This window comes from Gorilla gorilla, chromosome 12 (assembly GCF_029281585.2).
Source record: "Gorilla gorilla gorilla isolate KB3781 chromosome 12, NHGRI_mGorGor1-v2.1_pri, whole genome shotgun sequence".
Lineage (NCBI taxonomy): Eukaryota > Metazoa > Chordata > Mammalia > Primates > Hominidae > Gorilla > Gorilla gorilla.
Window position 1 is genome coordinate 114,149,485 of NC_073236.2, and position 13,178 is coordinate 114,162,662.

Genomic DNA, 13,178 nt, shown 5'->3' on the forward strand with positions numbered 1-13,178 from the left:
CTGCCTCAGCCTCCCGAGTAGCTGGGACTACAGGCGCCCGCCACTGCGCCCGGCTAATTTTTTGTATTTTTAGTAGAGATGGGGTTTCACCGTGGTCTCGATCTCCTGACCTCGTGATCCGCCCACCTCGGCCTCCCAAAGTGCTGGGATTACAGGCGTGAGCCACCGCGCCCGGCCTAAGTCTCTCTTTTTTTTTAAACGATAGGGTCTCATACTGTCACCCCCTAGGCTGGAGTGCAACCTCCCAAGTAGCTGGGACTACAAGTTTATGCCACCATGTCCAGCTAATTAAAAAAATTTTTTTTCTAGAGACAGGGTCTCATTATGTTGCCTAGGCTGGTGTCGAACTCCTGGCCTCAAGTGATCCTCCCACCTCAGACTCCCAAAGTGCCGGAATTATAGGTGTGAGCCATGTGCCAGGCCTGTGTTTAAGTCTTATTTGCTGCTTGTAATACTGAGTCTTTAATATTTTAAAAGTTAGAACAAGCCTGGACAACATAGCAAGGCCCCATCTTTTAAAAAAAAAACTTAAAAAAAAATTACCTGGATGTGATAACACATACCTGTGGTCCCAGCTACTCAGGAGGCGAAGGTAGGAGATTGCTTGAGCCTTGGAGGTCAAGGCTGCAGTGGGGTGCAGTCATGTCACTGCACTCCAGCCTGGGCAACAGAGTGAGACCCTGTCTCAAAAATAACATATAATAATTTTAAAAGTTAGAGTAGTATTTAAGTTTCATAGAGCAGTACTTAGCATTAAGTCAACTCTGGGAAATGTTTATACTGGTGGGTCCTGTAATTTTCATGATTTATTTTGGTTGGCTTAGTTAAATGCTGTGGTTTAATTTGTTAAAAAGGGTGTTTGGCTTAAAGGTAAACATTCTAAGCAGTTTGTCCTGGTAATTGCAGATAGCTTTATTGTCACTTTTCTGGGCTGCAGAGTAGAATTATTATATTTTCTAGTGGAATTATTCTGGCTTTTTGTTTTCTGTTTGTAATCAGGCAGTATTTGGGGTAGGCGAGGAAATGTATAGTCTTGAGATTTCTGCAAGACGTTGTTAAGAAAATATTAATAGTTTTAACTTTTACTTTTGTCTCTTTAAAAACATTGGCCAAGTAAAAAAGACAGACAATAATAAGCATTGGCAAGGATATAAAGAAAGTGGCCTTGTACATTCCTGGTGGAATTGTAAAAATAGTGCATCCATTTTGGAAAACAGCTTGGCAATTCCTCAAGTTAAACATAGAGTTATAGTAAGACCCAGCAATTCCACTCCTAGGAATGAACCCAAGAGACTAAAAGCACATACATAAAACATCTGCACACAAATGTTCTTCATAACATTGTTCATAATAGCCAGAAAGTAGAAACAATCCAAATGTTCATCAGCTGATTTATAGACAAAACGTGACATAAGCATGCAATGGAATATTATTTTATGATAAAGAATAAAGTATTTATACATATTGAAACATGGATGAGCCTTCAAAAGTAAGCACTTTGTTGAAAAAGTCATTCACAAACGAGCACTAATATATGATTTCATTATATGAAATATCCCTAAGAGGCAAATTTATAGAGACAAAAAGTAGATTACTGGTTACCTAGGACCACGGACATAGATGGGGTAAAAGATGAGTAACAGTTAACATGTATGGTGTTTTTTGAGGGGTGATGATTGTACAACTTGGTGAATATACTGAAAGCCATTGAATTTTATGCTTTTTTCCCCAACATTTTCAGAATAAATTTAATTTTGTTAGCTTACTAGGGAAAATTAAATCACTAGTCACACAACAAATTGACTCTGAATGGATTGCAAAACCAAAGTTTAAACCTAAATCCTGATGCTTTTAAAAGAAAACAGAGAATAACATCTTTGTGGTCTTAAGATAGAGAATGATTCCTTAAATAAAACAAAAGATATTTAATATAGTGGGGAAATAACAAATGAGATTATTTAAATATATTTTAAGTATTTCTCAAACAGAAAGAGGAGAAGGAGACTGAGAGAGGGTGTATTAGGTTGTTTTCACACTGCTATAAATACCTGAGACTGGGTAATTTATAAAGGAAAAAGGTTTAGTTGACTCAGTTAGTTCCACATGGCTGGGGAGGCCTCGGGAAACAACAATGATGGCAGAAGGCGAAGGGGAAGCAACCAATTTCACATGGTGGCAGGAGAGAGAAGCGAGAAAGAGCAGGGAAAACTGCCTTTAAAAACCATCAGATCTCATGAGAACTCACTATCATGAGAACAACGTGGGGGAAGCTGCCCCCATGATCCAATCACCTTCCTACTTCAACAAGTGGGTGATTACAGGTCACTCCGCTGACACGTGGGGATTACAATTCAAGATGAGATTTGGGGCCCAGCGAAGTGGCTCGTGCCTGTAATCCCAGCACTTTGGGAGGCTGAGGTGGGTGGATCACCTGAGGTCAGGAGTTTGAGACCAGCCTGGCCAACATGGTGAAACCCCGTCTCTACTAAAAATACAAAAATTAGCTGGGCATGGTGGTGGGCACCTGTAATCCTAGCTACTCAGGAGGCTGAGGCAGGAGAATCACTTGAACCTGAGAAGCAGAGGTTGCAGTGAGCTGAGATCGTGCCATTGCACTCCAGTCTGGGCGACAAGAGCGAAACTCCATCTCAAAAAAACAAAAAAAAGATGAGATTTGGGTGGGGACGCAGAGCCAAACCATATCAGAAGACTGACTAAAAAAGGACGTCTATCTAGCATATATAAAGAACTACCACAAGTCAACAAGAAAAAGACAGCTATTAATAAAACCACGAGAAGACAGGCAAAATGAAATAACAGTCTTCAAAATAGAGGTTATTCAATGACTAAAAAAATGTTAACAAGTGTTCAACTTTCTTAGCAATCTGAGAAAGCCTGATATAAACACAGCAACCAGGAGATTGAAATGAAAATGACAGAGAATACCAAGTGTTGACAAGGATGTAGAAAACTTATACACTGCTAGTGGCTTCAAAATTTTGTACAAACATTTTGGAAAACTGGCAGTATCACCTAAAACTGAAGAGATGTAAACATAAAACACAATTCCGCTACTACATATATACCCCCAAATTTTTATGTGTCACCAATGCATTTTCTAGAATTTAGATACTAGTACTATTCCTAATATTCCCAGATGAAAAACACTCACATGTACATAAGCAGTGGAATAATTGTGTGATATTTTCACAACAGAATTCAATGCTATTAAATGATTCACAACATGGAAAACTAATATAAATTCAAAACAGCCTACAGAATGTAAAAAGACATGTACAAAAGAGTTCCTGCTGCACAATATTTATATAAAGTGTAAAAGAGGTAAAAGTAACCTCTGCTGTTAGATGTCAGTGTAGTGCTCATCCTTGAAGATTGTGACCGGCTGGGATCACAAAAAGATAGCTGTGGGCTTAAAATATCCTTTTTAAAAAAATTTAAATATAAAAAGCCTCAGTGTGCTACCCACTTGTGATCTGTGTACATATGTTTAAATATTTTTTTTTTTAACTTTTATTTTAGGTTCGGGGTACATGTGCAGGTTGTTTGTATAGGTAAATTATATGTCATGGGGGCTTGGTGTACAGAATACTTTGTCACTCAGGAAATAAGCATAGTACCTGATAGGTAGTTTTTTTATCCTCACCCTCCTTCCACCTCCACCCTCAAGTAGGCCTCAAATTTTATACTTTAGGCAAGATGTATAGTATATGAATTATATATATATATATATTATTTTTTCTTCTGTGATGGAGTCTCACTGTGGCGTGATCTCAGCTTACTGCAACCTCCGCCTACCGGGTTCAACTGATTCTCCTGCCTCAGCCTCCTGAGTAGCTGGGACTACAGGTGTCTGCCACCACACCTAGCTAATTGTATTTTAGTAGAGGCGGGGTTTCACCGTGTTGGCCAGGCTGGTCTTGAACTCCTAACCTCAAGTGTTCCACCTGCCTCAGCCTCCCAAAGTTCTAGGATTATAGGTGTGAGCCACCGTGCCCAGCTGCATAGTATATAAATTTTATCTTAAGCTATTTTTAAAAAATTGGTCAGTATCAAAGTATACTGAGGCTATGATTTTTGGTTTTTTTTTTTTTTTTTTTTTTGAGACGGAGTCTCTCTCTGTCGCCCAGGCTGGAGTGCAGTGGCACAATCTCGGCTCACTGCAAGCTCTGCCTCCCAGGTTCATGCCATTCTCCTGCTTCAGCCTCCTGAGTAGCTGGGACTACAAGCACTCGCCACCACACCCAGCTAATTTTTTTGTATTTTTAGTAGAGATGGGGTTTCACCGTGTTAGCCAGGATGGTCTCAATCTCCTGACCTCGTGATCTGCCCGCCTCGGCCTCCCAAAGTGCTGGGATTACAGGCGTGAGCCACCGCGCCTGGCCAAGGCTATGATTTCTTTTTGCAGCTGAACTGTCTTGAATTATTCAACTCCATTTTTAAACATCAAGCTTTTTGTACATCAGCTCTTTTCCATATATAAATTATATGCTTTTTCATAAAGGTTGGGATACAGAACTAAACTAAGTATGACGATAAGTCAGCATCTTTTTTTTTTTTTTTGAGATGGACTTTCGCTCTGTCACCCAGGCTGGAGTGCAACGGTGTGATCTCGGCTCATTGCAACCTCCGCCTCCAGGGTTCAAGGGATTCTCCTGCTCAGCCTCCTGAGTGCCTGGGATTACAGGCACGTGCCACCACACCCGGCTAATTTTTGTATTTTTAGTGGAGATGGGGTTTCACCATATTGGTCAGGCTGGTCTTGAACTCCTGACTTCAGTCGATCCGCCTGCCTCAGCCTCCCAAAGTACTGGGATTACAGGCGTTAGCCACCACGCCCGGCCAAGTCATCATCTTAATTGTTTGGTGCTATCTTCTTTAAATGCATCTACTGTGCATTCCTTTCTTAGGACATCTAAGTAAATTGAAATACTATAGTCCAAAACTTGCATACTCCAATGAGCTATGCTTCTACATTTTTATGTCCGGTAGCTAGCTACCTACTAGAACGTATGTACCTTTTTTTTTTTTTTTTTTTTTTTTTTTTTTTTTTTTTTTGAGACCGAGTTTCGCTTTTGTTGCCCAGGCTGGAGTGCAGTGGCACGATCTCCTCACCACAACTTCTGCCTCCCAGGTTCAAGCGATTCTCCTCCCTCAGCCTCCTGAGTAGCTGGGATTACAGGCATACACCACCACACCCGGCTAATTTTGTATTTTTAGTAGAGATAGGGTTTCTCCACATTGGTCAGGCTGTTCTTGAACTCCGACCTCAGGTCATCCGCCCACCTTGGCCTCCCAAAGTGCTGGGATTGGAGGCATGAGCCACCGCACACGGCCTTGTATGTACTTTTATGACATCTTAAAGCTTATTGCCCTTACCATGGGATATCATTTTGCTATTTGGGCCTTTTCAGTCCAACTACTATGAATAGGGGAAGACTTTAGTAAACATTCATTCTTCAAGAGTCATCACTAGCAGTAGTGATTATAATTTTTTTTTAATAAGGGTACTGAATCAGCAATTTCTGTATTTATCGTAAACACTACTCACATATTGTTTAATTTTATAGAACATAAATATCTACTTGCTGTTTAAGAGGTATAGATTCTTAAAGAACCCTTGTTCGCATAAGACCCACTCAGGTCTGGCTAAGCTCTGCCAGACAATATAAAATAGCTAGTGATGAAGTAGAGAGTGGTTACATCTTATGCAAATTCAAATTGCTTCCATTAGAGAAATCTTAAAATGCCCTCTCATGTTGGTAAGCCTGTAACTATTGATTTAAAGGATGAAGGAATGTAAGGATTAAAACTATGGTAGAGTTTTGAGGTCGAATGGCCTTAATGTCTTTATTTTAAACTGCCAACCCAAGGCCCTTCCACTGTATCATGTTGTCATTAGATTTACTGTGAGACCATAGATACTGTCTTAAAGGCCCTAGAATCTTTTCTAAGTTTTATCTGATTTGATGAGTCATTCTTCAGTCAATTCTATTGAAAAAGTAATAAATGAAAAGTAATGAATACTAACACTCATCCCTTCCCTATCCTATCATCCTTCATTAGAACTTTCTGAGGAAAAAAACTGAAAAGGGAGGCTGTTTGCAGTAAAACTCCAAAAAGTACATCGTTCCCAAAAGTGTTTGGTCATAGTTCTTACTCCAGGTAGCAGCATATGATTGGGGAAGGAATGGTGCTTGGTATCTCTGTTAACAAAAATCTTTTATTGTCACTTTTTTTTCCCTAGTATCGTCGTCCTCCCCGCAGTCAGGCTGCCCGTCACCCACCATTCCAGCAGGTAAAGTCATTTCTCCATCACAGAAGCACAGCAAGAAGGCACTAAAGCAGGTAAGCATTGCTAGTCTGTATTTATCAAGTAGAATTTCCTGTATTTAAAACGCACACCTCTGGCAGTCACCGGATATTTTTTGAAAATTTTTTACATCGGGCCCTTGCCAGTGGAACTTTCATGCAGTAGCCCAATGTGGTTTTAGTAATTTATGCACCTCTTTGTAACACATGTTACATACGTTTTTGGTAGATACTTTGTTTTTTTGAGACGGAGTCTCAGTTGCCAGGCTGGAGTACAGTGGTGCAATCTCAGCTCACTGCAACATCTGCTTCCCAGGTTCAAGCAATTCTCCTGCCTCAGCCTCCCAAGTAGCTGGGACTACAGGCACCCGCCACCACGCCCAGCTAATTTTTGTATTTTTAGTAGAGACAGGGTTTCACCATGTTGGCCAGGATGGTCTCAATCTCTTGACCTTGTGATCTGCCCACCTTGGCCTCCCAAGGTGCTGGGATTACAGGCGTGTGCCACCGCACCTGGCCGGTAGATACTCTTTTTATCACATTTTTAAAGTGTCTAATTTGTTCGTAGTTTGCTCAGAATCTTTTGTTTGTTTGTATATGTGTTTTAAAATCATGAATAGGTATTGAATTTTTCAGGTTTGTTTTCTTTGGGATTTATTGAGATGATCACATAGATTTTTCTCTTTTAATCTACTAACACACAGAATTACACACAGCTAGATTTTCTTTCTTTTTGTCTTTTTTGAGACGGAGTTTCGCTCTTGTTGCCTAGTGCAACCTCCGCCTCCCAGGTTCAAGCAATTCTCCTGCCTCAGCCTTCCAAGTAGCTGGGATTACAGGCACCCATCACCAAGCCTGGCTAATTTTTGTGTTTTTAGTAGAGACAGGGTTTCACCATGTTGGTCAGGCTGGTCTTGAACTGCTGACCTCAAGTGATTCAACTGCCTCGACCTCCCAAAGTGCTGAGATTACAGGCGTGAGCCACCGCACCTGGCCTAGATTTTTTAATATTACACTGTACATAACTTGGTTGGGTGCAGTGACTCACGCCTGTAATCCTAGCACTTTGGGAGGCCAAGGCAGGCGGATCACCTGAGGTCAGGAGTTCAGAGACCTCCTGTAATCCCAGCTACTTTGGAGGATGAGATGAGAGAATCATTTGAACCCAGGACGTGGAGATTACAGTGAGCCGAGATCGTGCCACTGCACTCCAGCCTGGGCAACAGAGCAAGATCCCGTCTGAAAAAAAAATTAAATAATAAAAAATAAATGAATGTACACGATCACAGCAGAAATAGATGCAATCAAGTGGTTCTATTAAATTTTATGTTAACCTGAAATTACATGTGTCCTGTGAGGAGCAAGGAATGAATACTGGTGACTGCACTTGCAGGAATTTATGAACATCTTCTGATCTAATTGCAAAGAATGAGAGAATAAGCCATAATCAATGGTCAGTCAATACTGCCATTTTATGTACTTTGTGCTTCTGCCTCACCTATTATAAATGTAGGTGAGGCTAAGCGAGACATAGAGCTCTCTCAGTTGCTTTTCTGCATTGGCAACTTAGAGTGAGGAGATCATTTGTTGCCACTGTGCCTATAGCATAGCCAGAGATACGTGTGAAATGTTAAGCAGGAGGAAACTATTGGGAAAAGAGAATAGGAAACCAGAAGTAGCCAGTTACTCCACACTTTTCTACATGACGGTCTTAAAAGCTTGAAACTGGCAACCTAGCAAAGTCAAACTTCAGTTTTTTTCCTGAAATTACTTTCTTCGTTTCTTTTTTTTTTTTCTTAAATAAAACCTTAAGTTAAAAGTTGCCTTCCTAATGTTTTTGTGATTAAAATTTGGGTATTTCTTGTTTTTTTTCTGTTCATTTTAAATAGTATTATCAAGTATATTTTATAAATTAAGAACCTCATAGAAATCAAAATATTCTGAAGTAGACAGAAGGAACCACACTGTTGTTAGAACCAGTATTGTCTAGTCTTCCCCCTCTGTTTACTGCATTGCTGTAAATTGCTGAAATTTGATAATTGGGACAAATCTCATTGCTGTCACCCAAGACAACTGATGTATTTATTTACAAACTTCTATAAAAATATTGTATCTCTGAAGCCTGCGTAAACTGAATATTTACATTTCTACATAGGTTTGGTGCAGATAGGGCTCTTTTTGTTATAAGGCTTAGAATTTCATTTCTAGAAATGATTGAAAACATACTGTCTCTGCTTTACAAGACTGCGAAGTTTTTGGCTTACCTAGTGATTTTTTTAAGTTCCAAAAAATGCTAATGACTATTTTTCACATTTATATAAAGGAATGATACTGGCAAAAACTATCTAAACTCTAAGAATCATTTAGGCCTTGTGTTTAGTTGGCTTAATTTAAATTGATAAGAACAGATACTACACTTGATCTTAGCCAAAAGGCCAAGAAGCGAGAGTTAGCTTAATTTAGGTTTTTGTTTGCTTTGATAGATTTCAAAGAAATTGAACAATCAGCATGCTTCTTGCCATTTAAAAAAGAAGTAATTTATATTATTACTAAAAAACTGATTGGTTTTGTTTCTTATAGTCTGTTTTATCTTTATAGGCGCTAAAGCAGCAACAGCAGAAGAAGCAGCAGCAGCAATGCAGGCCAAGCATATCCATCTCCTCCAACCAGCATCTCTCTCTAAAGACTGTCAAAGCAGCCAGTGACTCTGTACCTGCCAAACCTGGTAGGCAGTTTGGGCAGTTTTTCAATGGAAGTTTCTTTTTCCTAGTATTTTTATGTTGGTTTTCCTAATTTGTTTATGACATCATTTATTTTTAAATTATATTTACTTACACAATCCTTGTACTGCCAAAACATCAATATAAATCCAGGATAAATGGGAAAAGTTGTGTGCAAAATAATCATGCAGTTATTAAAAAATAACTCAGAGCCCAGGAGTTCAAGACCAGCCTGGGCAAAATAGTGAGACCCTGTCTCAACAACAACACAGAAAATTAGCCGGGTGTGGTGGGGCACACCTGTAGCCCCAGCTACTCGGGAAGCTGAGGTGGGAGGATTGGTTGAGCTCGGGAAGTCAAGACTGCCATTAGCCCTGATCTCACCACTGCACTGCAGCCTGAATGACAGAGCGAGACACTGTTTCCAAAAAAAATGTTAGCACTGGGATTTGCATATAAGAAGGAAATAAATGACTGACTTTAAAGATGGTCTAATCTAATAAATGTTTGGAAACTTCTAATCAGCAACCTTAAAATCTGATGTTTCCAAGAGGCTCAAACTAAACTCGTAGCCAGTTTTCTGTAAAAATAACAGGGTTTCTGAAGAATACATACAACCTTTGAGTTTCTTTTGGACATGTCTGTAAGGCCATTGGATCTTTTGTTGTGGTTGCTTGTTTGTTTCTACTCTAAACTTTCTAGACACAGACGCTGTATTGTATTACATAATTCAGTTTGATACCATAAGCTGATTCTATGGGCCTGCCAGACTCAATCTGAATCTTACAGAACTGCATTTTTATGAGAAAGGAAATTTACCACTAGAAGCAAATAGTATGCTGGGAGGAAAAACAGGGTTTTATTTTACTCTTTGACTTTAATTTTCAAACTCAAAACACATTAGGGAGGGTCACATTGCCTCATACGTAACTTCATTTAGTGAATGTTGAATGATTGATTAATTGATTCTGTCTATAATCTCAGTGCTACCAGTCTTTATACGTATTTTTTTCTCCTAGCAACATGGGAAGGAAAGCAATCTGATGGACAGACAGGCAGCCCTCAAAACTCAAACTCCAGCTTTTCTTCCTCAGTTAAAGTGGAAAATACTTTACTAGGCTTGGGGAAGAAGTCATTCCAGAGATCTGAGAGACTCCATACCAGTAAGTTTGCTTACAAAGACTTCAGTTTTCATTGCCATGATTTATCAGCTACATGTTTGAAATTCATCAGCTACCTGGCTTAGGTACTTATAACTTAGATTTGAGTTACATAGCAAAGATTAGACATAAGTTTTTTTGTTGCTAACATAATTACTGTTAAGAAATGAAAAGTAACAGGAACAGAATTGATTTAGTATGTCTTTCTCCTGCTATCCCCTGTTTACCTTTGAGCTCTTGACTGTGTTCATGTTCTTCCTGTCTTCCTCTTAACAAACTTTATTTCAGAGAAAGATCTATTATCATTTTGTGGTTTATTTCCCTTTCTGCCAATAGGTTGCTTTGTCCAGCATTTATTCATATTTTATTTCTGTGTAAAGAAAGATAGAAGGGCATATGATTAAATATATATGACAGACTGAAATTTCTTCTCTCTGTTCCTTTTGAAATCCCACTGAAATGATAATATGGAAATACAAAAGATCAAATCCATACAGGTGAAGAAAACAAGGAGACCACAGCTGGGCAAGAGATGTCAGCAAATTTTGAGAGATGAAAACTGGATAGAATTTTTCACTGAGCTGAAGAGCAGTTGCCAGGGATAAACCAGCCACATAAGGCTGCAGAACACCGGAAAGGCTCAAGAATTGGAGATATGATGTATTACAGAAGAGAAGGGGGGAATTTTGTTTGAAAGTTAGTAAGAAGCAGTTTGATGCCTTACCCCAGCAGGAGACAGGAGGTTTATTTTGAGGTGAAATTTGAACCAGAGAAACTCCAAATTCCGGGATATCAAACATAGCTGGGGGCAGATGAGGAGGCACTGTACTGAAATCTGGAAAATCAAGTAAAATGTAAATACTGTAAGTACTGAATAGGGATTCTCCTCCTTGGCTTCCAAAATGCTACTAACAAGGCATATTTCTAACACCACTACTTCCTTCTTCCTCCCATCGTGTTCCAGCTTGAGATTGGTGGATTGGTACCTAAAGACATTGAATAGTCTTAGAAAAAAGTCTGCAGGCAAATGTATAGGTTCCCAGCTAAGCAGAGATCATCTTGATAATGTTTCAGCAAAGTTGAAGAAATTTCTTAGAAAAATCTGTCAAAGTGAAAAAGAGGTTCAGTAGGAGAGAAAAAGTAAGAAACTTGGAACACCAATCTAGGTCGTACAATGTCTCACATAGTAGGACTATCAGAAAGGAAGAACAGAGTGTGATAAAAAACAATATAAGAACATTATTTAGAATAAAAAGCCACAGAATTCCAGATTAAAAATGTGTAATAGGCATTAAGAAACATGAATGAAAAGAAACCTATGCCAAGGCATGTTTTTTTTTAAAGATCTCGAAACACATGGGGTCATGAAAAGGTAACAAAAAGCCTCCAGAAAGAAGAAAAATACTTCACATAGAAAGATTCAAGAATTGGGAGTACAGACATCCTTAGCAGCAACATGGAAACTAAAAGTGCAGCAGTGCTGACACATTCTGAGGGAAACTTATTCTGTATTCATTTACATATTCCAGACTGATCTAAACTATTAAGTGTGAGAACAGAATTAACAATAATTTAAACAATGCTTTGTAAAAAAAAAAAAAAAAATCAAAAAACCTTAGTTTGATTCTAGAGGGGATTGTACATTTTTCTTAATGTAGTATATCACATATTTAAACCGAATGTGCCCTTTGATCATCAGTTTCACTGCTAAGAATAAAAATATTTATTAAATATCTATGGAAGAAATGCTAATAAGCCAAACACAGATTTAGAGTCCTAGGGCTATGATGATGAACAGAGCAATATTTCTTCCTCGTGGAGCGTATATTCTACTTAAAATCAGTTAAAATTGAAAATTTTAGTAAATTGCAAAAGAAATGTAGAGGTACAAAATTGAGAAATTATGGACCAGGAATTTTTAACTTTCATGGAAAACTAGGAAAAATTAACCATATAAAAGAAAGCACCATTTCCGTTTATTTAAGTTTGACCTAATGGCTGAGAAGTAAGCAGAAGTCCATCTTCTTTCAAGCAAGTGAGCATTAAGGGAAATAGTGTGGAAATTTTTGTAACATAGCCACAATGACTGTTTTCTTTTTTTTTTCTTTTTTTGAGATGGAGTCGCGCTCTGTTGCCCAGGGAGTGCAGTGGCGCAATCTCGGCTCACTGCAAGCTCCGCCTCCCGGGTTCACGCCATTCTCCTGCCTCAGCCTCCCGAGTAGCTGGGATTACAGGCGCGCACCACCAAGCCCGGCTGATTTTTCTATTTTTAGTAGAGACGGTTTCACTGTGTTAGCCAGGATGGTCTCGATCTCCTGACCTTGTGATCTGCCTGCCTCGGCCTCCCAGAGTGCTGCGATTACAGGCATGAGCCACCGTGCCCAGCCTCTTTCATTCCTTTTTATGTGATCGTTCCCTTCCTCGTGGATGCTTTCAAGCTATTCTCTTTGTCTTTGATAAACACTCTTACTATGCTGGGTCTATGCGTGGATTTCTTTCTGTCCTCTTTGGAATACGTTCCACTTTAGAGCTTTAGTTTTGTAGTTTTCATCAGTTGCTGCAAATGTACAACTGTCAGTTCTTTGAATATTGCCTTTTTTCCATTCTCATCATTTTCTCATTCTTGATCTTCAGTCAGGTATTTGTTAGACCTTCATTCTGTCATTTATGTTTTTGCTAAACCTCTAAAAATATTTTATCTTCTCTCATATTCTGAGAGTATAAATGGAGTAAATTGAGGGTAAATTGTTTGGCTATATAGTGTAGACCCTCTTTAATATTGTGAAACTACTGTTTAATCGATTTCATCAATTTTTATTCTACATTTCTAGATGTCCCATTTTCTTAAGTCTATTAATTCCTAATTATTTTGTCCTTATTTTTGTAATTACGTTCTTTATTTCCTTAAACATTTTGTGCATAGCAATTCTGTATTCTGTATATCTGATAGCTTCAGTACTTCTAGGTC

General features: G+C 38.8%; 1 protein-coding gene and 1 pseudogene across 1 annotated transcript in view; one reads left to right on the top strand and one right to left on the bottom strand.

Annotated features, from left to right (window-relative positions):
- Positions 1-13,178, top strand: part of ASXL2 (ASXL transcriptional regulator 2) — a 145,650-nt gene that overhangs the window by 105,436 nt on the left and 27,036 nt on the right. Inside the window, exons 6-8 of the mRNA XM_063696014.1 lie at positions 6,266-6,366; positions 8,929-9,055; positions 10,070-10,213. Coding sequence (XP_063552084.1) covers positions 6,266-6,366; positions 8,929-9,055; positions 10,070-10,213 — 372 coding nt within the window. The remainder of the gene's footprint in view (positions 1-6,265; positions 6,367-8,928; positions 9,056-10,069; positions 10,214-13,178) is intronic.
- LOC115933676 (uncharacterized) lies at positions 8,651-8,777 on the bottom strand (annotated as a pseudogene).